The following is a 27,225-nucleotide window of genomic DNA, read 5'->3' on the forward strand; positions in this document are numbered from 1 at the left end:
CACGCACCCCTAAGGGGCCCCCCATGTTGAGGATCAGCGTGGCGGATGTGTTGTTACCTATCCTTACCACCTGGGGGTGGCCCATCAAGAAGTCCAGGATCTTGTTGCAGAGGGAGGTGTTTAGTCCCAGGGTCCTTAGCTTGATGATGAGCATTGAGGGCACTATGGTGTTGAACGCTGAACTGTAGTCAATGAATAGCATTCTCACATAGGTGTTCCTTTTGTCCAGGTGTGAAAGGGCAGTGTGGAGTGCAATAGAGATTGCATCATCTGTGGATCTGTTGGGGCGGTATGCAAATTGGAGTGGGTCTAGGGTTTCTGGGATAATGGTGTGGATGTGAGCCATGACCAGCCTTTCAASGCATTCCATGACTATAGACGTGAGTGCTACGGGTCGGTAGTCATTTAGGCAGGCTACCTTAGTGTTCTTGGGCACAGGGACTATGGTGGTCTGTTTGAAACATGTTGGTATTACAGACTCAGACAGAGAGAGGTTGAAAATGTCAGTGAAGACACTTGCCAGTTGTTCAGCGCATGCTCGGAGTACACGTCCTGGTAATTCATCTGGCCCTGCGGCCGTGTGAATGTTGACCTGTTTAAAGGTCTTACTCACATCGGCTGCGGAGAGCGTGATCACACAGTCGTCCTGAACAGCTGATGCTCTCATGCATGTTTCAGTGTTACTTGCCTCGAAGTGGGCATAGAAGTTATTTAGCTTGTGTGGTAGGCTTGTGTCACTGGGCAGCTCGCGGCTGTGCTTCCCTTTTAGTCTGTAATAGTTTGCAAGCCCTGCCACATCCAACAAGCGTCGGAGCTGGTGTAGTACGATTCAATCTTAGTCCTGGATTGACACTTTGCCTGTTTGATGGTTCGTCAGATGGGATAGCGGGATTTCTTATAAGCTTCCAGGTTAGAGTCCCGCTCCTTGAAAGCGACAGCTCTACGCTTTAGCTCAGTGCGGATGTTGCCTGTAATCCATGGCTTCTGGTTGGGGTACAGTCACTTTGGGACAACGTTTTCGATGCACTTATTGATGAAGCCAGTGAATGTGGTGGTGTTCTCCTCAATGCCATCGGAAGAATCCCAGAACATATTCCAGTCTGCGCTAGCAAAACAGTTCTGTAGTTTAGCATCCGCTTCATCTGACCACTTTTTTATAGACCGATTCACTGGTGCTTCCTGCTTGAATTTTTGCTTGTAATCAGGTGGATAGAATTATGGTCAGATTTGCCAAATGGAGGGTGAGGGAGAGCTTTGTCCGTGTCTCTGTGTGGAGTAAAGGTGGTCTAGAGTTTTTTCCCCCTCTGGTTGCATTTGACTGACCTCTTGAGGGGTGGAGGGAAGGCTTTAGGTGCAACACAGTAAACAGGGTCGTGTTCATTAGGCACCGAACAGAAGAAAGCAGATGTTTTTAATGATTACGACCCAGTGTAACGAAAAAAAAGGTTCTGTCCTGTGGTATGAGGGCCTTAGGTCGGGAGTGTGACAGTACCTTTCCAAATTGCCCTCGTCCCAGAACAGAGATGCAGTTGAAATCTTCCATTTGCATCCCACCTTTCGCTTTCGTCCTGATCAAAGAGCGAAGAAGGAGGGAATGTGAAAGACGAGGGAGGGGGAGGTTAGATACCTAGGTAACAAACACCATTTCCAGTCCTGAGGGTGCTTAAATAATACGTTGTGGATTTCAGTTACTGGTGTGTGTGTGTGTGTGTGTGTGTGTGTGTGTGTGTGTGTGTGTGTGTGTTGTGTGTGTGTGTGTTGTGCGTGCGTGCGTGCGTGCGTGCGTGCGTGCCGTGCGTGCGTGCGTGCGTGCGTGCGTGCGTGCGGGTGCGTGCGTGCGTGCGTGCGTGCGTGCGTGCGTGCGTGCGTGCGTGCGTGCGTGCGTGCGTGCGTGCGTGCGTGCGTGCGTATAGGAGGTGGTTATAGTGGGTGAGAGGGAAATACTTAGGAGTTGGCTTGGGTGTTGACCTGTTGTCCTCCGCTGAAGTAACTTTGGAGGACTGAGTTAGGGAAAGGAGAAAGAACAAAAATAACCATGAAGACAAACATTTGACGAGCCCCTAAACATTGTGCAACTTCACTGGGAAAGTGAGACCACAGAAATAAAATGGCTAGAACCAAATCCTAATTTTAGGAGTGAAACTATGAGCGGAGACTTTGTAATGATTAGAAAAACAACAAGAACAATTTCGGACACTCATGAACCATAGTACAGTGTGTTAGGAATGTATTCAGACCCTTTGACCTTTTTCCACATTTCGTTACATTACAGCCTTATTCTAAAATGGATGAAATATATATATATTTTTTATCAATCTACACACAATGCATCCTGTTTCCATTGATCATCCTTGAGATATTTCTACAACTTGGTTGGAGTCCACCTGTGGTAAATTCAATTGATTGGACATGATTTGGAAAGACACACACCTGTCTATATAAAGGTCCCACAGTTGACAGTGCATGTCAGAGCAAAAACCAAGCCATGAGGTAGAAGGTATTGTCCGTAGAGCTCCGAGACCAGATTGTGTCGAGGCACAGATCTGGGGAAGTGTACAAAAACATTTCTGCAGCATTGAAGATCCCCAAGAACACAGTGGCCTCCATCGTTCTTAGATGGAAGACGTTTGGAACCAACAAGACTCTTCCTAGAGCTGGCCGCCCGGTCAAACTGAACAACTGGGGGAGAAGGGCCTTGGTCAGGGAGGTGACTCCGATGGTCACTCTGACAGAGCTCTAGWGTTCCTCTGTGGAGATGGGAGAACTTTCCAGAAGGACAACCATCTCTGCAGCACTCCACCAATCAGGCCGTTATGGAAGAGTGGCCAGACAGAAGCCACWCCTCAGTAAAAGGCACATGATAGCCCGCTTGGAGTTTGCCAAAAGGCACCTAAAAACTCAGACCATGAGAATCAAGATTATTTGGTCTGATGAAAACAAGATTGATCTCTTTGGCCTGAATGCCAAGCGTCACGTCTGGAGGAAACCTGGCATCATCCCTACGGTGAAGCATGGTGGGGGCAGCATCATGCTCTGGGGATGTTTTTCAGTGACTGGGAGACTAGTCAGGATCGAAGCAAAGATGAACGGAGTAAAGTACAAAGAGAAACATAATGAAAACCTACTCCAGAACACTCAGGACCTCAGACTGGGGTGAAGGTTCACCTTCCAACAGGACAACGACCCTAAGCACACAGCCAAGACAACGCAGGAGTGGCTTCGGGACAAGTCTCTAAATGTCCTTGAGTGGCCCAGCCAGAGCCCGGACTTGAACCCGATCGAACATCTCTGGAGAGACCTGAGAGGATCTGCAGAGAAGAATGGGAGAAATTCCAAAATACAGGTGTGCCAAGCTTTTAGCGTCATACCCAAGAAGACTCGAGGCTGTAATCGCTGCCAAAGGTGCATCAACAAAGTACTGAGTAAAGGGTCTGAATATTTATGTAAATGTGATATTTCAGTTTTTATTTTTTTATACATTTGCAAAAATGTCTAAAAAACGGTTTCGCTTTGTCATTATGTGGTATCGTTTGTAGATTGATGCGGGGAAAAAACGATTTAATACATTTTAGAATAAGGCTGTAACGTAACAAAATGTGGAAAAAGTCAAGGGGTCTGAATACTTTCCGAAGGGACTTTATATAAAATGTCTAATGGTGATTGTTGATATTAGTGATTGTGACATGTTTAATGGTGATTGTGAAATTAAGGGTGATTGTGAAATAAGGGTGCTACTGACCTCAGCGAAGAGCATGCCCTGGGGCTCCAGGTAGAGACACATGCAGTGGCGCTGGTTGTCCAAATCATCCTCTAGACGCAGAAATTTGAATGCGCACAGGGCCCTCCAGTCCCGCCAGTACACCCCAATCTCCAGCTCCCAGGGCTGGACACGTACACACATATTAGTGATTTTTAGAATGGCAGGGGAAGAAATTTCAAAAGATGGACCATCTTGAACAGATTGCAACACGGTCTTCCCTTATCTTCCTCTACAAGAAAAACTGTTTATCTCACTTCCCTTGAAATAGCTCCAGTCAGAGGCTTTCAGCCCCACAACCCCAAAGAACAGTGCAGCACGACTCAGCTGTGATCTTTTAAGACCTAGGCTGAGAGCTTGGAACTGAAAGCAGTGTGCGCCCTCGCGCTAGGAGCAGCAGCTCAGCTGAACGTAGTCTTGGAGCTGAATCATAGCCCCATGTTAGGGTTTTTGGAGGCAAGGATTGAGATTAGTGGAAAATGTTAGGATTAGCAGTGGGATTACATCTGCAGAGTGGGAGTGGAGGCGTGAGAGACGGGTGATTTGTCTCTGCTACCCAACAGCAGAGACTCTGGATGGCCACGGGGAGAGTTTGTCTCAGCACACTGGAGCTTGATGGTCGCAGCTGAAGGTCATTACTAGTCTATCTGGAGATGATCAATGAGGAAAGCTGCTGGCACGTGTGCGTGAGGGGGCGAGATGGTCATGTCCGTAGCAGACTGCTTTCCAACAGCAGACACTTAAATCCTACCCCTCTTGAATATTTACTATCAAGATGGGGTGAAAAATTGTCTTCCAACTGAAGATTTAAGCATTGGTAAACATTTTGCATTTTTACACAATTTAACATGACTCCTGGCAACTCCAGGATGTTATCTGAGAAAAGGAATGTAATGCTTGAACTGCTCCTACTGGTGCTAAAGAGAACACTAACCCGTTCCAGCTCGATACTGAAGCTCTGGTCCCATGCTCAGAACTCTCCAGTGTGTCCGGCCCACCATCCTGTTGTCCACTTTTAGCACTGCACTGATCTCCGCCGTGGACAACATACAGTGTTGACAGATAAATCAGTCAGTACACCTCCACATACACACACTGGCTGTCAGATCATATAGTGCATACAGTGCATTCGGAAAGTATTCAGACCCCTTGACTTTTTCCACATATTCTTATATGACAGCCTTATTCGAAAATGTATTACATATTTTTTTCCCTCATCAATCTACACAGATTATCCCATAATGACAAAGCAAAAACAGTTTTTTAGAAATGATTGCAAATGTATAAAATATAAAAAAACAGAAATATTGTTGAAGCACCTTTGGAAGCGATTACAGCCTTGAGTCTTTTCATGTATGACGCTACAAGCTTGGCACACCTGTACTTGGGGAGTTTTTCCCATTCTTCTCACCATACATGTAAAAAATGTATCACTAGCCACTTTAAACAATGCCACGTAATATAATGTTTACATACCCTATATTACTCATCTCATATGTATATACTGTACTCGATACCATCTACTGCATCTTGCCTATGCCGTTCTGTACCATCACTCATTCATATATCTTTATGTACATATTCTTCATCCCTTTACACTTGTGCTGTTGTGAATTTGTGGAATTTTGTTAGGTTAGATTACTCGTTGGTTATTACTGCATTGTCGGAACTAGGAACAAGCATTTCGCTACACTCGCATTAACATCTGCTAACCATGTGTATGTGACAAATACAATTTGATTTGATTTGAGATCCTCTCAAGCTCTGACAGGTTGGATGGGAGCGTCGCTGCAAAGCTATTTCAGGTCTCTCAGAATGATGATCGGGTTCAAGTCCGAGCTCTGGCTTTGCCACTCAAGGACATTCAGAGACTTGTCCCGAAGCAACTCCTGTGTTGTCTTGGCTGTGTGCTTAGGATCGTTGTCCTGTTGGAAGGTGAACCTTCGCCACAGTCTGAGATCCTGAGCGCTCTGGAGCAGGTTTTCATCAAGGATTCTTTTGTACTTTGCTCCGTTCATCTTTCCCTCTGTCCTGACAGTCTCTCAGCCTGTCACTGAAAAACATCCCACAGCATGACTGCTCACCATGCTTCACCATAGGGATGGTGGCAGGTTTCCTCCAGACGTGACGCTTGGCATTCAGGCCAAAGAGTTTTATCTTGGTTTCATCAGCACATATAATCTTGTTTCTCATGGTCTGTCCTTTTACTGTAGGTGCCTGTTTGCAAACTCCAAGCGGGCTATCATGTGCCTTTTACTGAGGAAGTGGCTCCGTCTGGCTACTCTACCATAAAGCCCTGATTGGTGGAGTGCTGCAGAGATGGTTGTCCTTCTAGACTCAAAGAAGGTTCTCTCATCTCCACAGAGGAACTCTGAAGCTTTGTCAGAGTGACCCAGGGCAAGCTCGGTTGACAGCGCTCTAGAGACAGACGCAGGAGGTCCAGGCTTCTGGCATGACTCCTGCAGCCTAGCCTTGGCCTGGGAGAACATTCAGTCACACACACTTTAGAATGTCTTTTTCACCCACCAGGTATGCATAACAAATGTTTCCAGCCATGAAAACATTAACTAGGTGTCCTTAACCTGCAACCCAAAAAGAATCAGCCTTGCATTACCAGATCTCTGAAGACCTCACTTATATCCTGGTGCCACCTACCTCGCCCGGTGGTCCTGCACCTTGCGCCTCCCCACGTTCCTGGCCCCCTCTGACACAGCAGCCTCGATTTCAGGGTGAATGCCGAAGCTAAACACAATAGCTCGTCCGAGGATGATTGTCTCAGAGGGTCGGCCTGCAGGGACCAATGAACAAAAACGGCACTGGGAAAGCAAACAGGCACTGTGAAAAACTCTCTCTCTCACTCACCTCACTCACACACACACACACCACACACACCCACCAACACACACACACACACAACACACACACACACACGCACACCACATCAACCCAGCACACGCACACGCACACGCACATACACACACACACACACACACACACTCTGTGGCTTCCCGCTTCCCACTTGGTGCGGCTGTCCTGAAGCATCTGCTGGGCTGTGGACAGCATCTCACGGTCCTGGGGAGGGTAGACCAGACACGAGAGTTCTACGTCATTGATACGCATCTAGTGCACAAGTCAACCATGTTGTGTACTTTCCTCCTTTAGTCCATGATAGCCCTTAACAGCATTGGACACTGACATCAGTCTTAGTGCCCTTATTCATTGACATGCATGGTGCTAGCCTGCACCCATTACCACTAACACACCTTCCCTGGCCTGCATTCAGTCAAAGTCCAAGACAGCATGACGATTGGGATCAAGCCCCCTTGAGTGCTCTGCCTAAAATTTTAATTGACAGTGCGGCCAAGCCTTTACATTGCCTGGCTACCCAAACTCCTTGCTCCGGCCAAACGCTATGCCACGGACGTAAGATTCTTCTCCGCAGTGATTCTGGATCTGAGTACCCCCCCCTAACGAATTCTAGAACGCAAACACATTCTAACTGTTCTGATTGGTCCCAGAAACTGATGGGTTGTGCCAGAGCCACAACACAGGTGGGTAAAGTGGCATTTTGAAAATGTGTCATTGGCTTTGATACTCTGATTGGTTAGAGATGATCCAAATCGCTGATGACTTTTATACAACACCCCTCATTTTGACGTCACCACAAATGACTTCAACGATGGCAGTCTTACTGAAGTATATATCAAATATAGAGCAGTGGGAGAAATCAGACTGAAATCAAAGCAAGGTGGTGGAACCTATCCAATTCTTCCATGGTCATGAATGGGGAAAGGAAGTGGTGTAATAACTAATGTTGAAACAAATAAAAAAAATTGTTACATATTTTGGACGATTAGTATATTGATACTAAAATAAAATTGTTCTAGGTAGAGTTAGCTAGCACTAGTAGGCTGTACCGGCGCTAAAACTCATGTTCATGTTCATCTTAGAGCTTGTTCTCCATCTTCTTTAGAAAATAGTGAGCCAACATGTTTTCAGCACTTTCATTTCCATGACTGAACCAAACTACATTTTTTATGCTCTCATATACAGAGCAATGTATTTGGAACATCAAATCGCAATATCGAATCGTAATTCATATAGAATCGTGAGAATCACAATAGATATCATATGGGTGTCACGGCCGTCGAAAGAAGTGGACCAAAGTGCAGCGTGGTGAGCGTACATTTCCTTTTATTATAGAATGTCGCCAACAAAACAAGAAACAAAATAAACGACCGTGAAGCTTCCGAGGGCTATAGTGCCACTAACAAAGTCAACTACCCACAATCACAGGTTGGAAAAAGGGTTGCCTAAGTATGATTCCCAATCAGAGACAACTATAGACAGCTGTCCCTGATTGAGAACCATACCCGGCCAAAACATAGAAACACAARTCATAGAAATAAAGGACATAGAATGCCCACCCAAATCACACCCTGACCAAACCAAAAAGAGACATAAAAAAGCCTCTCTAAGGTCAGGGCGTGACAATGGGCACCTAAGTAAGCATTAGTCGGTTACAGAGTGATTTTCACCCGGTTACATTTTCCAGGTCATATTAACTAGGCTACTTTTAATTTCAAAGTTTCAATTGGCTGGTCCGTTGAGCCCTCTCCCGCTAGATATGCATCTTCTAGCGATCTATTGATAGGATCGGCGCCTGTCAGTCATAAAGCGTGCGATGACAGGGGAAATCAGCAGAGGTGAAGAAGCGAAGTGAGAGGTTTCACTCTCACCAAAATCTGTCCAAAATAAGCACAATGCGCTTCTACGGGCTTATTTTGGACCTAAGCTTGTCACCTGCCTTGCACCGTTGGGACAACGACTCCCATTGTTAAGCCGGAAACATGAGCATCTCGTCATTATAGTCCTACAGATCTCGGGTTTCAATCAGTTCTCTTTACACGAAGGGGAGAGATCATGATGCTCATGAATTTACATGTCCCATGTAATGTAAGTGGTAACGCTGAGTCTAATGACTTAGCCTAATGATTGTTTTCTGACACATTCATTTATTTTCTTTTGTGTATTTCACAAAGCCAGCCACGCGGAGTCGTGACGCATAGACTATTTACTGTGCGTTGATTGACAACTGAACAGCAAGTGTTGACTGGTTTATAAAAAGGTGTCAAACTGACTGTATAAAGTCGATCTCCTATATCCCTTTGCAATTGATAAATCACGCAACCTGGTTATACACCAGTTTAGCAGGTACACCAATCTACACTGAACAAAAATATAAAAACGCAACATGCAACAATTTTGATTGAGTTACAGTTCGTATAAGGAAATCAGTTGATTGAAATAAATGAATTAGACACTAATCTATGGGTTTCACATGACTGGAAATACAGATATGCATCTGTTGGTCAGATACCTTTAAAAAAAGTAGGGGCGCGGATCAGAAAACCAGTCAGTATCTGGTGTGACCACCATTTGCCTCATGCAGTACAACACTCTCCTTTGCATAGAGTTGATCAGGCTGTTGATTGTGGAATGTTKTCCCACTCCTCTTCAATGGATGTGYAAAGTTGCTGGATATTGGCGGGAACTGGAATACACTGTCGTACACGTCGATCCAGAGCATCCCAAACTGCTAAATGGGTCTGGTGTGTATGGAGGCCATGAAAGAACTGGGACATTTTCAGCTTCCAGGAATTGTGTACAGATCCTTGCGACATGGGGCCATGCATTATCATGCTGAAACATGAGGTGATGGTGGTGGATGAATGGCACGACAATGGCACGACAATGGCACGACAATGCACATTTTAGAGTGACATTTTGTCCCTAGCACAATGTGCACCTGTGTAATGTAGAGGCAAAAGAAACACACACCTATTTAGGCAAGCTGCTGGCTAGCGGAGTAGAACACTTGAAAAATTTAAGGAGAGCCGCACACTCTAGGAGCTCAGATGCAATAATTTTATAACCTAATATCCAACTGTGTGGTGACTAGTTTATATTGTGTCAAAGGACACACACAGGTGTCTGTAATCATGGCCAGATGTGGCCTGATATCATTGGTTCATTCGCAAATATAAAAAAATAACATACCCAAAGGAGGGTCTGAAAACACATTATCAATACTGTCATCGGATCTTAGAATGTGCCAATGTTTGTGAACGATTCCCTTAATTTGTTCAGAGCACTTTGAATAGCGGGTAGTTAGAAGGCAAGAATGCTTCTTTTTGCGAGACTGTCCTTGAAAACGATCATGTCTCGTTTTGTTTMGAATTTTCTCAACGGCAGTATTAATCTGATCATTTTTGTACCCCCTCTCCTTGAATTTTCTTTGCGTCTCAGCCATATTTCTGTCGAAATCTGATTGTTTTTTGCAAATTCTTTTGATTTCGACAGAATTGGGTATAGGGCAAACTGTTTTTCAAGGGAAGCGGGTGACAACTATCAGCCCTCAAACTGTTACGATCAGTAGGTTTCCTGTAAAGATCAGTGTATAGAAAGCAGAAGTTATCCTCACACTCAGATGCTCAGAACAAGAGTTAAGAAAAGCATGGAATACCTGGAGCTKTTTTGTATCACCCCTCCAAAGAACAAAAATKTCATCAATATACCGTTTCCAAATAATGATGTTAGGCAAGATTTTTTGTTGTTGAGAGGATTGAAAATGGACTGTTTCTCCATGTAACSCACATACAAATGAACATAGTTAGGAGCCATGGGGGATCCCATAGCAGTACCCTTTGTCTGAAAAAAGAAATAATTTAGATACATGAAGTAGTTGTGTGTGAGTACTATTTCAGCCAATATAATGCATGCACTGGAAGGTAGTTCATCCGTGTCATGTTGCAGAAGAAAATGTTCCATAGCTTCAATACCACCCTCGTGTGGAATATTTGTGTATAACGACTCAACATCAAAAGTAACTAACAAAGTATTCTCAGGGAGAGGATCAAGAGATTCAATAATAGAGATCATACTGCTGGTGTCCTGGACAGTAAAGATAGTATTCTGAAATTGGGCAGTGGGGTCACTTCTGATTTTCTTGTAAAAGGTGTTGTCAAGCAGTTGTCTATGACACTTATTTACATAAACGATCCTATCCATGAGTACAACCGACCCACCCTTATCAGCAGGGCGGGTAAGGACTGACGTATCGGATTGTAAATCAAGCAAAGCTTGTTTTTCCTCCTTAGGTAAATTATGGAAAGATATGTACTCCTGTTTGTTCTTAAGGAGATGAACAACATCATTCAGAAATAAGCTTTTTGTGTGTATGGAAAATAGATTATTTCAGCTCATGAAAAATKGGATATTTGCATMCAGAACAGCTTGAATTCTTTGAGGCATGGATTCTACAAGGTGTAGAGTTTAAACATTGCTCAATTGGTATGAAGGGACCTAACGTATGCCAGGAAAACATTCCCCACGCCTATACACCACCAAACTGTACTGTTGACACCAGGCAGGAYTCATGCTGCTTATRCCAAATCCTGACTCTACAGGAACCGGGATTTGTCGGACCAGGCTATGTTTTTTCACTCCATTGTCCAGTGTTGGTGATCGCGTGCCCACTGGAGCCGCTTTTTCTTGTTTTTAGCTGATAGGGGTGGAACCCGGTGTGGTCGTGTGCTGCAATAGCCCATCCGTGACAAGGACCGACAAGTTGTGCGTTCCGAGATGCCATTCTGCACACCACTGTTGTACTGCGCTGTTATTAGCTATATATTCAAAATATTTTATTGCCTAGACACTGTCGTGCATGAAAAGCCAAGGAGGCCGACTGTTTCTGAGATACTGGCACCGACGATCATACCACGCTCGAAGTCGCTTAGGTCACTCATTTTGCCCATTCTAACGTTCAAATTGAACAGTAACTGAATGCCTTGACGCCTGTCTGCCTGCTTTATATAGCAAGCCATGGCCACATAACTCACTGTCTGTAGGAGCGAACCATTTTCATGAACAGAGTGGTGTAAATAATAAACTGGCCACTAAGTATATGTCCATGGTATCGCATCGGGACATGTAAACCAAAGGATTTTCTAGGTTTCCTTTCCTAGGATGTTGGGGCTTGCTAAACAGTGACGCTAAAGTGAGTGACTCTCGTCTCATCAGTCAGTGTAGCCTACCGRATCGCATCAGTGARAGACGTTTATTTGGCTGCCTAATTTTCATAGGCTACCGGTAGGCCTAGGATTTTGGGCTATTATCTGCAGATAAATTCTGAAAACATTCAATGAAGACTGAATCATAACTGCAGGAACAATAGGTAGTGGAGAGCCTCATTCTGGTCCAAATATGATAATCATGGATACAATTAATCAGTGATTCGTATTTCTGAAGAAGCAATGAGAATGCCCRTCTGTGTGTGTGCGGTGTGCGCGCCTTGCACTTTGTGTAGCCGTTAGCGATATTGTTAATGAAAACAGTCTTCTGGTAGATGGAAAGGCTTTCCCAAAAAACTTCTCAATTAAATGTTGAAGCTGCAATATGTAACTTTTTGGGCGACCTGACCAAATTCACATAGAATGTGTTATAGATCTGTCACTCATTGAAGGCAAGTCTAAGAAGCAGTAGATATGTTCTATATGCACCATTTCTATCCTTCCCGTTCTTAAGTTTCAGTTTTGCATCTTTTACTTTTGCACACAAGCTTCAAACAGCTGAAAATATAATATTTTTGGTTATGGAAAAGATTTCACAGCTGTTTAGATGGTAGAATGATTATTTACAATATACTTGCTTGTTTTGTCACATAAACTGAAATTAGGCAAAAGTAGCCTCTGCTTAAATGGCAGATATGATTATTTTAATAAATCCACTGGGTATTTGTTTTGAATCTAACATCACGTGTGCCACAAAAACACAGCTAAACAACAGCCTCTTTCTAGGTGCACACTTGAATTAAAGGGGAACTATACCCAGAAATCTAAATTTCACAGATTTTTCCCAGACCTCAAAAGTGGTCTCCTGATGTGGTTTAAGCATTGTTGGGCATTAGAATATATATATATTTATTAAAACATCAACCTTACCATTACTCGTTCCTACTGCTAATAGTATGTTTTAGATGTTTTTATCCAAAAGCACATGGAGTAGCCAGCGAAATCGAAAAAGCAGGCAGCCAGGCTCCCCCCGGCTAGGGGGTGTTAAGATTTTGGTGGCCCCTATCAGGAAATAACAATGCTCAAATTTTTGCAATACAGGTATGATTGAAGCAGCTGTTAAACATGCTACACAGAAAGCAGAAGTTGACTACTCCATTGTCAACACTGATTAAATCAGTAGACCTATACCAATATCTTTGAAAGTACCATAAAAGTATCATTAGCTTAAAAAAAATTTTTAAAATTTTTTTTAATCATATTTTGAACCAGAGTGAGACGATCTCTCCACTAGCCTACCTATTTCTCCTGCACTGAGGAGGATTCACCATCTTCATCGAATGTTTTAATAATTGATATGCAGATAATAGCCAACAAGGCTACGAGTAAGCAAATTAGGGAGCTAAATGAACAGCTCTCTTACCGATGCAAATCCGTAGGCTACTGACGAGTCACTCACTTTAATGTCACTGTCTGGCAAGTCCTGATGTACTTCATATCTAAAATACAAACGAGATCTTTAGTTTACTTGTGTTGATGCGATACAATGGACATATAATTACGTTGTATGATTTATGAATGGCAAGGATATATGAGATCAACTTTATTCAGTCAGTTCGACAACTTTGATAAACTAGTCAAGCTTGCTGTACGCCAATCAAAGCACAGTAAATAGCCCATGTGCCACCACACGCTGCCCCTTTTAAGACAAACGTTCCAAAAGAGATTGACATGGCTACAGTTGGCTAGCCAAGACTAATGCTTCGGAGTCTTTTGGTAGCTTTCTTTTTGCAGACTATCAACAGTAGTCAGCATATTGCTAGTATGTTCACTATTGAAGGTTTACCTCGATAAATCACTTTCCCTAAAATAAACTCAGCGAGTAGATTGATGTGCGGTTCTTTTTGCTCTGGAAGGCATCAACTCTTGTACTGTTTGAGTTGTGACTCGCAGGAGCGTGGTGGTGCTTGAATGAACGGTCAATCATATTGAATACAAATATCATGACATTTACGCGTGTAGTCTTCAATTGTTGACCACTGTAGGGAAAATGTTGAACAGGAATGCAAAAATGCGTTGAAAGTTACTGACATGTTTTTACTGGCCMAGGTGTGCCATTAATGTCGGACTCTGCACGCAAAAGAAAATACATTAAAATGTGCCAGAAAACAATAGGCTAAGTGGATTTTGACTCATCATTACCACATTATATGGGACTTGCAAATTCATGCACTCTCCCTCTGAGTAGAAATTCGATAGCAACCACAGCGCACAGAACACACACGCACTCAGGTACCGAGAGGCAGAACCGTCAGCAGACTGTCAAGCCAGCAGTGTTTCCCTGTCATCGCTCACTTTGTGACTGACAGGCACCTGTCCTATCAATATATTGCACATAGTTTATTCTAGCGGGAGAGGGCTTGGCAGACCTTTTTTCTGACTAGCGAATTGAGAAGTAACACAGTTAATTTAGGAGGAAAAAGTACTGACAGCCGGCGCTAKTGGRAAACACTGGTAGAGTGGGCATCATTTGTAAGAAATGTCATATTGTCATCAAGATGATCATCATCATGATTAATACTAGCCTGTTTGTGCTGTAAARCCAACTCCTATGTCCATAGTCATCGCCATAGAAGTTGGCTTTACAACACAGACAAGTCTGAGACCAGTCATGATTTTCACCTGGGAGGCGATGGTGCAGCTTTCAACAAGTACCCTTACTTTTAAGGCCCAGCCGTGCTGCTCTGTTCTGAGCMAAYTGCAATTTTCCCAATTCCCACTTTTTGGCACCTGACCACACTACTGAACAGTAGTCTAGGTGTGACAAAACCAGGGCCTGTAGGACCTGCCTTGTTGATAGTGTTGTTAAGAAGGTAGAGCAACACTTTATTATGAACAGACTTCCCATCTTAGCTGCTGTTGTATCAATATGTATTGACCATKACAGTTTACAATCCAGGGTTATTCCAAGCAGTTTAGTCACCTCAACTTGCTCAATTTCCACATTATTCATTACGAGATGTAGTTGAGGTTTAGGGTTTAGGGAATGATTTGTACCAAATACTATGCTTTAAATTTTGGAAATATTTAGGACTAAGTTATTCCTTGCTACCAATTCCGAAACTAACTTCAGCTCTTTGTTGAGTGTTGCAGTCATTTCAGTCACTGTAGTAGTTGACGTGTATAGTGTTGAGTCACCTCAGCTACCCTTCCTGATTCTACCTGGATTATGTTTAAGAGGCTTCCATTGAAGAGCACCCTCTGTGTTCTGTTAGACAAGTAACGCTTTATCCACATTAGTGTCTAGATTGATGAGGATTTTTTATTTATTTAATCAATTTTAGAGTAAGTCTAACGTAACAAACTGTGGAAAAGTCTTTCCAAGTGCATTGTATATGAGTGGAACACATTCTATTTCAGTGCCAGCAATATGGGAGGGAAAGGGAGAGATTGTTATTAGATTTAAGGAGTAATGGTGTTGAAGAGCCAAGCTTAAATTAACTGCTGGTAAAATCTTCAGGGGATGTAGTATTTAATTATCAATTTATTTTKCAAGAATAATGGATAGGATTTACACCTTCCCTATCGTCCACACTCCCAGTCCAGTTGGTGGTGGTAATGCACCTTAAAGTTTGTAGCTAACTGTAATATAAAATCCACAGTAGAATCCATTGCGCCTGTTTCCGGACTGATACACACCGACCGACCACATAACAGAGGAATGTACACAACAACAAGAGGCATAGAGACATTTTGTGAGGTAGCTCTAACCGATTGATAGTTGTAGTAGTAATTAGCATTCTTAAAAGTGTACCTTATCACAATTTTTTATTTCGGTTTCAATTTACACTTTACAAAAATATAAAACGGAACATGTAAAGTGTTGGTCTGTGTTTCATGAGCTGAAATACAATATCCCAGAAATGTTCCATACACAAAAAGCTTATTTCTCAAAAATGTTGTGCACAAATTTGTTTACATTCCTTTTAGTGAGCATTTCTCCTTTGCCAAGATAATCCACCCACCTGACAGGTGTGGCATATCAAGAAGCTTAAACAGCATGATCATTACACAGGTGCACCTTGTGCTGAGGACAATAAAAGGCCACTAAAATGTGCAGTTTTGTCACACAACACAATGCCACAGATGTCTCAAGTTTTGAGGGAGTGTGCAATTGGCATGCTGACTGCAGGAATGTCCACCAGAGCTGTCATAAGCTGCCTCCAACGTTGTTTTAGAGAATTTGKCAATACGTCCTACCTGCCTCACAACCACGGACCACATGTAAGGTGTTGTGTGGGYGAGCGGTTTTTGATGTCAACGTTGTGAACAGAGTGGCGATGAGGTTGTTATGGGCAGGCATAAGCGACGGACAATGAACAATTACTTTTTATCCATGGCAATTTGAATGCACAGAGATACTGTGAAAAGATCCTGAAGCCCATTGTCGTACCAATCATTCGCCGCCATCACCTCATGTTTCAGCATGATAATGCATGGATGGCCCCATGTCGCAAAGATCTGTACACAATTCCTGGAAGCTGAAAATGTCCCAGTTCTTCCATGGCCTGCATACTCACCAGACGTCTCCATGTTTGGGATGCTCTGGATCAAACAGCATGTTTCATTCCAGACAATATTCAGCAACTTCACACAGCCATTGATGAAGAGTGGGACAACATTCCACAGGCCACAATCAACAGCCTGATCAACTCTATATGAAGGAGACACACTGCATGAGGCAAATGGTGGTCACATGAAAATATAAACACAACATGCAACAATTTCAAAGATTTTATTAAATTACAGTTAATATAAGGAACCGGTAAGTATCTGGTATTGAAATTGTTGCGTTTACATTTTTGTTCAGTGTATTTACATGTTTTCCCTTATGCAAAACACCTTTGGAGATTGTATTTTGTAGTCTGCATTGCATTTTTCCTTAAAATGTTGTGTGAAGTTTGTGGGGGTTAATTTGGTAGCCTTTCACAGGCCAGATAGGTTGACCAATACTGCCACCCATATGGCATTAGTTCTACAGAGTGAAGGCTCACTCTTTTCATAGTTATACATGCTCTGCCGGTTGCTTTTGTCAACTGCCATCCCAGTGCAACAGTGACAAAAGCAGAGTTAAAATACAGTTTGACTAATTTTCACTATGGTCTTCTWTATTGTCTGAGACAATTTTCATGTTTGGTCATGTTTTATTTGCTTTACAATCTAACTCCCTCTCCAACTATGTCAATGAGGCCTGATTGGCAGAGGCCGGKACAGACATTGATCCACCATTTGCTTTGAAATATTAGTATATAKTGCTCAAGATGTGAAGCGATACAGATGTGGGCAATTCAAACCATGACTCAATACAAAAGTATAATATTGAGTTACTTTATTAACAGTTGTTCCCATATAAGCATAAATACATTTAGCTTTACATTCATTCAATAGATGCATTCTTCTACAAAGGACAACAATGGTTAATTTACATAGTTTTCAATACATTCAATACTTTTCTAAATGCATTGCGCTCCAAAAGTATTGGGACAGTGACAAATTGTTTTGTTGTTTTGGCTCTGTACTCCAGCACTTTGGTAAATAATGTATTGAGACTTTTTGGAGTCACTTATTGTAAATAAGAATATATTATTRTTACTAAACACTTCTACATGATTACGGATAGTCCTGAATGTATCGTAAATAATGATGAGTGAGAAAGTTACACAAATATCATACCCCTAAGACATGTTAACATCTCACCATTAAAATAACAGGAGGGGAGGTTAGTATGTTTTTTTTGGGGGGGGTATGATGTGTGTGTAACTTTCTCACTCATTATTCACGATTCAGGATTATCTGTAATCATTGTAGCATCCACATGAATGTAGAAGTGTTTAGAAACATTCTATTCTTATTTACAATAAAAGCGACTCCAAAATGACCTAATACATTATTTACCATTAACTTCTATTGGGCACAAAATAATCTGAAACACAACAAAAACAAACAGCAAATGCATCCAACAGGTTTGTAGAGTAACAAGCTTGATGTAATCATTGTGTGCTAGAAATATGGGACCATATACTATACTAAACTTTTGACTCCCTAAAATGAAGGGATTATGTACAAGTGCTGTAATTTCTAAACGGTCACCCAATATGGACCGTTTAGAATATGGACGAAAATACCCTAARATTAAAGCTAACAGTCTGCACTTTAATCCCATAGTATCATTAGGAATCCAAAGTGCTGGAGTACGAACCAAAACAATGTCACTGTCCCAATACTTTTGTAGCTCACTGTAAATCAGGATTTTTAGTCTGGATGTTTTGCAAAATATTTCAATACCGTGAATGAGCTGTTTTGATTCAAGAGACCACCTAAAGACTCTACTGAATATACCAAACATTAGGAACACCTTCCCAATATTGGAGTTGGCTGGATGTCCTTTGGGTGGTGGACCATTCTTTATACACGCAGGAAACTGTTGAGAATGAAAATCCCAGCAGCGTTGGAGTTGTAAAACACAAACTRGTGCGCTTGGAACCTGCTAACAAACCCCRTTCAAAGGCACTTAAATCTTTTGTCTTTCCAATTTACCCTCTGAATGGCACACATACACAATCCATGACTCAATTGTCTCAAGGCTTAAAAATCCTTCTTTAACCTTTCTCCTCCCCTTCATCTACACCGACCGATGTGGATTTAACATCAACAAGGGATCATAGCTTTCACCCGGATTCACCTGGTCAGTCTACGTCATGGAAAAATAATGTGTTCTTAATGTTTTGTATAGTGTATAGATATACATTKTAGCCTTCAGCGATATATATGAATTTCAAGTTTACAAAAGCGATGAGTCAAATTTCCTGCTCGTCAATGCAGGAAATAAGGCGCTATATTTCAGGCAGTATGGAGTGGTATCCTTAGGTGGGGTACAATAATACAGACGCAGCCTTTTCCATCTTGTGGAGAGAATATATGGATTCAGGTATTTGCTCTAAAGCAAAAGTACAAAAGATAACTACATATTTTTGTGGAGCTGCACCAACTAGAAAAAGCTGCACCAACTAGAAAAAGCATTTAGCCAAATAGTGACAACAGACTAAACTCAAGAAGTCCCAAACTCAAGAAATACTAGCTCAAAGACCGTCAGATTATGATATTGAGTAATTTCATTTKACCGTYCAAAGARAATCTATGCAGGCGGCTTTATACTCGTATCCCCGTGGACCGGTTTGTACATAAAACATTCTCCATTCAGGCTGCAAAGGCGTCGATTYCTTCCTTAMCTCGATTTAATGGAGAGAAGACCGAAAAAAAAAACAGGGAAAATGTCTGTGCTTTCTTTATGAAACACCATTGTCTACCATCATGCTACAGTGAATAATGCTAGTCCCGGATGTTGTGCATCGGGTTGCAGCMGTCTGTCTTTTCCCCCTGAGCGTGTTCGAATACTGATACTAACCGCACTAACTGTTCTATTTGTGACGTGAATTGAGTATATAGTATGCTTATCGGTAATAGTATGGATATAGTTAGTATGCCAAAAGTTTGCCAAAATACAAAGTATACATGCAGTGGATACTCTCCGTGCTTTTAGGGCCCATAATGCAATTCAGAAAATGGGCCTGGCTTCAACTTTTCAGATTTAAAGAAAATGGCGTAAAATATGCATCCGAAGTCTGACGAGAGTGGATACAAATTCATTGCTTTAACTCATTTTGACAAATGTTGAGCAATGTAATGACTTTTCAAATAACTTACACTATTCTTACGAACCATATAGCATTACAGCAGTATGTACAGGTTTGTTAACTAGTTACTAAAACATCAAACTTGCCAGACAGTATATTAGCTATCTAACTAACTACCCAATGTTTAGTGACATGATTATTTACATCATTCTTGCTAAGTGGTATAGTCGTGCGTTTCAATGGCTATCTACTCCGATTTCAGAGCCCTCTCGCACAGAATAACTGATGAATTTACAAACGCTCAACACCCGTTGAATATGGCCGGTGTGTCAGTAAACRCTGGCCAAAAAAGGCGTAGTTAAATTGTTGCCAACGCTCTGGATAACATGAAAACAGCCTAACCAGTTCTGCTAGGGTGAGTAAAATGGTCAAAGTGAAGTGTTCTCTCATCATTTGTGTCTGGAAGTAGCTAGCCAACGTTAGCCAGTTAACTTGGGTGCTTGACTGCCGTTGAACGYTCGGATCAACCCTACTCCGACCAGAGCGTCCAGTGTGCACTCTGAACACTCCGAGAGCGAAACGCTCTGAATTTACAAATGGACAGAGGGACAACACTCTGGATTTACGAATGCCCAGAGCGCACTCTATCACTCCAGATTTAATTTACAAACACACCTGAAATCGTAAAATGTTTAGCTAGTCATTTGTTACGCTAACAAGCGAGCAAGAGGTTCCATAGCAACAGCATCAACTTCCGGGCACAGGTGATGCTCTAGTACGCTCAACTGAAACGATGCCGTTTGTTTACCGTATACTAAAATTCACTAATAGTATATAGTATACAGTATGTTAGTATGGGCATTCAAAAACCGCTATAGTTTCAAAATGCTACTGTGGACCGGGGCTAGAATTAGCCACTGTAGCATGGTGGTGGAAAATGGTCTTTCATAACGAAAACATGCACATTTTCCCTGTCCCCCCCCCCCCCCMSTAGGTAGGTAATCATTATGTGTTGCATTGTATCTTGGAAAACAATATATTAACAGTTTCTGAATATGTTATAGTATAGTAACTAAACATCTGCTAACAGTATCTATTCTTTGAGCGCTGCCTGTCTTGGACCATATTAATTTAAATATCTGGTTACAATACAAAAAATGTATTAGCATCAAGACATACACACTTCTTACCAGCTGTTTTAATACTAAGTGGACAATAATACACTATGGGCATCCAACCTGCATTGCCCTTTCTGTTCAAATCAGTTGTTTAACATTCTCATCAAGCTATACAATGAGAAAAAGGAGAAATATGGAATTAACCAGATAAATCAAAATTGTGAGTTGAGGTTTTGCTCCCTCCAGACAAATTCATAACAGCTAAYGCCCTAATAGTTGCAGCCTCTTACATTTTAATGAATGCTGCATTAAGGCGGATACATATTACATAGGACAACTTTAGATGACAATTAGAAAAGCAGTCTTTCACAAGCCAGATAGGTTGACTAATACTGCCACCTATAGGATAGTAATATTTAGTGAACATAACAGTAGCCGCCACAATGCAACGGACAAACAAAAGTAGATTTTTGGTCCCTAAATACATTTCCGTTAACAAATTTCAAGCAGGTTGGAGAATACTGGAGTTCCAGTGAAGAGATTGCTTTTCAGTTAACCTGGGTCTTCAAATTTGATAATAAAAAGCCAACAGTGGACTCATGTTGAAGTGCCTCTGGATTGATAAAATAACTCCTTACATAATAATACTTTAAGATTACAGCTATGTGAGAGGATCTCCATCCCCACCTCCCTTCCAGTCATAGTGTCCGTTCCCATCTCTCCATTGCTTTTTTTGTCCTTAGTGTTGTAATATGTCTCTTCCCTCCCATGTACATCTCCCCATCKGTCTTCATAACATTTACAGAATGAGATGGTCTCTAACAACCCCAGCTCTGTCTGCTGAGATTCCTCCCTTTTTTCCAAGTCACCCGCACCGTTGCTTGGCAAAGCAAAAATGAACAACTTGGCCTTAAGGGGAGGTGCTACCTCCCTCTGCCCCCAGGCCTCAACGTGACACCACCCCCAGACTCATCTTGAGGTTCTCGTAGACCACATAGCTGATGCTGACCGCTGGAATGACCTTCATGAAGTTTGGGGCCAGGCCTCGGTAGAGTCCAAATGCACCCTCAGTCTTCACAATGTGTTGGAACAGCCCCGACATGGTCATCTGGGGACCGCCCTCGATGGTGGCTGAGGGGAAAAAACATAAGATGAGCGACATGAAATACACATCAACACTAGGGATGCACCACTCTGGAAACTGGGTCAATGTCGATATTATTAGACATGCTGGTCAATGCTGATGTGGCAACTATATACACAGTGCATTCGGAAACTATTCAGACCCCTCGACTTTCCCACAATTTGTTACGTTACAGCCTTATTCTAAAATGTATTAAAATAGTGTTTTCCCCCTCATCAATCTACACACAATACCCCATAATCACAAAGCAAAAATAAACTGAAATATCACATTTACATTAGTCAGACCCTTTACTCAGTACTTTGTTGAAGCACCTTTGGCAGGGATCACAGCCTTGAGTCTTCTTGGGTATGACGCTTCAAGCGTGGCACACCTTTATTTGGGGAGATTCTCCCATTCATCTCTACAGATCTCCTCAAGCTCTGTCAGGTTGGATGGGGAGCGTTGCGACACGGCTATTTTCAGGTCTCTCCAGAGATGTTCGATCGGGTTCAAGTCCGGGCTCTGGCTGGGCCACTCAAGGACATTTCAGAGACGTGTCCCCGAAGCCACTCCTGCATTGTCTTGGGTGTGCGCCTAGGGTCGTTGTCCTGCTCAAGGATCTCTGTACTTTGCTCCGTTCATCTTTCCCTCAATCCTAACTAGTCTCCCAGTCCCTGCCACTGAAAAACATCCCCACAGCCTGATTCTACCACCACGATGTGTCATTGTAGGGAGAGTGCCAGGTTTCCTCCAGATGTGACACTTGGCATTCAGGCCAAAGAATTCAATCTTGGTTTCATCAGACCAGAGAATATTGTTTCTCATGGTCAGAGTTCTTTAGCTGCCTGTTGGCAAACTCCAAGCGGGCTATCATGTACCTTTTACTGAGGAGTGGCTTCCGCCTGGCGACTCTACCATAAAGGCCTGATTGGTGGACTGCTGCAGAGATGGTTGTCCTTCTGAAAGGTTCTCCCATCTTCACAGAGAAACTCTGGAGGTCTGTCAGAGTGCTCAATGGGTTCTTGTTCACCTCCCTGACCAAGGCATTTCTCCTCCGATTGCGCAGTTTGGCCGGGCAGCCAGCTCTAAGAAGAGTCTTGGYGGTTCCAAACGTCTTCGATTTAAGAATGATGGAGGTCAGTGTGTTCTTGGAGACCTTCTGCAGAAATGTTTTGGTACCCTTCCCCAAATCTGTGCCTTGACACAATCCTGTCTCGGAGCTCTACGGGCAAATCCTTCGACCTCATGGCTTGGGTTTTGCTCTGACATGCACTGTCAACTGTGGGATCTTATATAGACAGGTGTGTGCCTTTCCTAATCATGTCCAATCAAATGAATTTACCACAGGTGGACTCCAATCAAGTTGTAGAAATATCTCAAGGATGATCAATGGAAAATGGATGCACTTGAGCTCAAATTTTGAGTCTCATCGCAAAGGGTCTGAATCCTTATGTAAATAAGGTATGTTTATTTTTATAAATTTGCAAAATGCTTAAAATATATATGTTTTCGCTTTGGCATTATAGGGTATTGTGTGTAGATTGATATAAAAAAAAATCTAAATTTAGAATAAAGGTGGAAAAGTCAAGGGGTCTGAATACTTTCTGAATGCACTATATACAGTACTAAAAGTTTGAACACACCTACTCTTTCAAGGTTTTATTTTTTACTATTTTCTACATTGTTGAATTATAGTGAAGACATCTAAATTACGACATAACACATATGAAATCATGTATTAACCAAAAAGTGTTAACCAAAATACATTTTACATTTGAGATTCTTCAAATAGCCACCCTTTGCACACTCTTGGCATTCTCTCAACCAGCTTCATGAGGTAGTCACTTGGAATGCATTTCAATTAACAGGTGTGCCTTGTTAATTTGTGGAATTTATTTTCTTCTTAATGCATTTGAGCCAATCAGTTGTGTTGTGACAAGGTAGGGGTGGTATACAGAAGAAAGACCTATTTGGTAAAAAAGTCGATATGTGAAAAAAGTCTATATTATGTGATTGAGTGCTGCATCAGATGACCTGGCATCCACAATCACACGACCGTAACCCAATTGAGTTGGATCGGGATGAGTTGGACCGCAGAGTGAAGGAAAAACAGCCAACAAGTGCTCAGCATATTTTTTGCAACTCCTTCAAGATTGTTGGAAAAGCATTCAGGTGAAGCTGGTTGAGAGAATGCCAAGAGTTTGCAAAGCTGCAAAGGGTGGCTACTTTGAAGAATCTAAAATATAACAAATATTTTTGATTTTTTAACACTTTTTTGGTTACTACATGATTTCATGTGTGTTATTTCATAGTTTTAAAGTTTTCACTATTATTCTACAATGTAGAAAATAGTAAAAGAAAGAAAAACCCTTGAATGAGTAGGTGTGTCYAAACTTTTGACTGGTAYKGTATGTGTGATATTTGTTTTGATTTAGAATGGACCATTATCATGCACCTGTATCGAAACAGGAGCAAATGGGAAAAATACATCTTATTTATGAACTTAAATAGCAAATAGAGAACAATTTTCCCCGTGGTTTATTTTCATGCCAGCCAGGTAGGCTATACTCCTGTTGTAAATATAACCAATGTAATTAATATTAGGAAAGTTGAAAAATAAATATAGTAGGCAAATTTACACTGTTATACAAGCTGTACACTCACTACTTTACATTGTAGCAAAGTGTCATTTCTTCAGTGTTGTCACATGAAAAGATATACTCAAATATTTACAAAAATGTGAGGGGTGTACTCACTTTTGTGATATACTGTATATACTACCTCAATAAGCTTGACTAACCGGTGTCTGTATATAGCCTTGCTACTCTTATTTTCAAATGTATTTTTACTGTTGTTTTATTTATTTCTTTACTTACCTACACACACACACCTTTTTTCCCACACTATTGGTTAGAGCCTGGAAGTAAGCATTTCACTGTAAGGTCTACCTACACCTGTTGTATTCGGCGCACGTGACAAATAAACTTTGATTTGATTTGAAATAGGTTTTGGCAGTGGGTGTGGTGTACCTTGAGCCTGCATTCGGGTCCTGACCAGGGCCAGGGGGTAGCTGGCCAGCTGTCCACAGGTGCTGGAGGTGGTACCGCAGGCTAACAGGACGAACACCCCCGGGTCAGCACTGTCTGTGGCATAGCGCTGCAGCCATGAGTTCTTCAGAGTCTGGATGGAGGGAGACAAGAGTGGGAAAAAGAAAGATAGACAAAATGGTTAGCTGAAGAGAGAAAATGTGTGGTCCTGAGAGATAACGAACACCAGAGAGGAGACTGGATGTCCTAATAGTATTACAAAGCCTCTTAGCAACACACACACACGGTTTCCGTTACAGTAATTGCTGACTTTTGGCCAAAAAAAAWTAAATAATTTGCTGGCCAAATCGATTCATTGATGGAAATACCAGTCGAGTGTGTGTTTTCATTAGTCATCATGCATCTTATTTACCTAACAACTATCACATGCGCACAGCACAGGACTACAAAGCCGATTTTCAGCGTCTCCCCAGTTGGTTGCTGCTGGAAAACATGTGCTTTTATAAGCCCAGTCATTGGGCAACAATTCTAAATGCTTTGATGGCCACGATTAAAAAAATGTATACWATTTTTTATTTGGTAATTGAAGATAGGCCTACTGCTGCATTGGCCTAGGCTTTAACTTCCATTGTCAACCAAAAGTAAAAATACCTTTTCAACATTTTGTTACATTACAGCCTTATTCTAAAATTGATTAAATAACTTTTCCCCCCTCATCAATCTACACACAATGCCCCATAATGACAAGTGAAAACAGGCTTTTAGAATTTTAGAAAATGTATTAAAAATAAATACATGCCTAATTTACTTAGGTATTCAGACGCTTTGCTATGAGACTCGAAATAGAGCTCAGGGGCATCCTGTTCCCATTGATCATCCTTAATGTTTCTACAACTTGGAGTCCACCTGTGGTAAATTCAATTGATTGGACATGATTTGGAAAGGCACAAACCTGTCTATATAAAGTCCTACAGTTGACAGTGCAGGACAGAGCAAAAACCAAGAGGTCGAAGGAATTGTCTGTAAAGCTCAGAAACAGGATTGTGTTGAGGCACAGATCTGGGGAAGGGTACCAAAACATTTCTGCAGCATTGAAGGTCCCCAAGAACACAGTGGCCTCCATCATTCTGAAATGGAAGAAGTTTGGATCCACCAAGACTCTTCCTAAAGCTGGGCTCCCGAGTGGCACAGTGGTCTAAGGCACTGCATCTCAGTGCTAGAGGCGTCACTACAGACCCTGGTTCGATTCCAGGCTGTATCACAACCGGCCGTGATTGGGAGTGCCATAGAGCAGCGCACAATTGGCTGCCCGGGCAAACTGAGTAATCGGGGGAGAAAGGCCTTGGTCTGGGAGGTGACCAAGAACCCGACGGTCACTCTGACAGTGCTCTAGAGTTCCTCTGTCGAGATGGGAGAACCTTCCAGAAGGACAACCATCTCTGCAGCAGTCCACCAATCACGCCTTTATGGTAGAGTGGCAAGACAGAAGCTCCTCAGTAAAAGGCACACGACAGCCCGCTTGGAGTTTTCCATAAGGCACCTAAAGACTCTCAGACCATGATTAACAAGATTCTCTGATCTGATGAAACTAAAATTGAACTCTTTGGCCTGAATGCCAAACCTGGCACTATCCCTACGGTGAAGCATGGTGGGGGCATCATAATACTGTGGGGATGTTTTTCAGCGGCAGGGAAAGGGAAAGATGAACAAAGCAAAGTAGAGATCCTTGTTGAAAACCTGTACCAGTCCTYAGACTGGGGCGAAGCCCGGACTTAAACCCGATTGAACATCTCTGGAGAGACCTGAAAATAGCTGTGCAGCGACGCTGYAGGAAAGAGAAGAATGGAAGAAAATCCCAAATACAGGTGTGCCAAGCTTGTAGCGTCATACCAAGAAGACTCAAGGCTGTAATCGCTGCCAAAGGTGCTTCAACAAAGTACTGAGTAAAGGGTCTGAATAGGTTAGGTTAATTCAGGTTATTTCTATCGCTTTCATCTCTACTCAGCCGGTTTGCCTCCCTTTTTCTCTTTTTTGACTTGGACTATTGCTAGTGAAGTGCAACATTGTATCATATCAATCAACTGGGTTGGCTGAAGTTGTCACTAGCGAACTTGCGGGTTGATCACAAACAGTATATCGCTCTTATGCGTGGGAATACTTTGGAACATGAGCTCAATTTCTGGTGTTAAGGTATTTAAGTTCTTTATTTTTAAACCTATTTTCGCTTTGTCATTTTGGGGTATTGTGTGTAGATGGATTAAATAAAACACTCATCAATTTTAGAATAAGGCTAATAACGTAACAAAATGTGGAAAAAGAGAAGGGGTCTGAATACCTTCCGAATGTACCATATATACAGACACTTAGGAGGCCAAATAAAATCCCCCGCGGGCCAAATTCGATAGGCAGCA

At 42.2% G+C, this 27,225-nt stretch overlaps 1 protein-coding gene and 1 long non-coding RNA gene across 4 annotated transcripts in view; both read right to left on the reverse strand.

The window, feature by feature from the left end:
* Window positions 1-1,940: 1,940 nt before the first annotated feature.
* LOC139022524 (uncharacterized) lies at window positions 1,941-4,751 on the reverse strand. The gene is made up of 3 exons (XR_011479844.1): window positions 4,692-4,751; window positions 3,740-3,883; window positions 1,941-2,000 (listed from the first exon to the last, which is right to left on the reverse strand). It is a non-coding gene; the product is annotated as an uncharacterized lncRNA (long non-coding RNA).
* Window positions 4,752-17,203: 12,452 nt separating this feature from the next.
* LOC111963781 (calcium-binding mitochondrial carrier protein SCaMC-2-B) overlaps window positions 17,204-27,225 on the reverse strand; it is a 56,922-nt gene continuing 46,900 nt past the window's right edge. For all 3 annotated transcript variants that reach the window (XM_070443516.1, XM_023987291.2, XM_023987292.3), the window contains 2 exons: window positions 24,797-24,947; window positions 17,204-21,772 (listed from right to left, as the gene is read on the reverse strand). In XM_070443516.1, coding sequence (XP_070299617.1) covers window positions 21,588-21,772; window positions 24,797-24,947 — 336 coding nt within the window. In that variant the 3' untranslated portion in view covers window positions 17,204-21,587. The remainder of the gene's footprint in view (window positions 21,773-24,796; window positions 24,948-27,225) is intronic.

This window comes from Salvelinus sp. IW2-2015, linkage group LG5 (genome assembly GCF_002910315.2).
Source record: "Salvelinus sp. IW2-2015 linkage group LG5, ASM291031v2, whole genome shotgun sequence".
Taxonomy (NCBI): Eukaryota; Metazoa; Chordata; class Actinopteri; order Salmoniformes; family Salmonidae; genus Salvelinus; species Salvelinus sp. IW2-2015.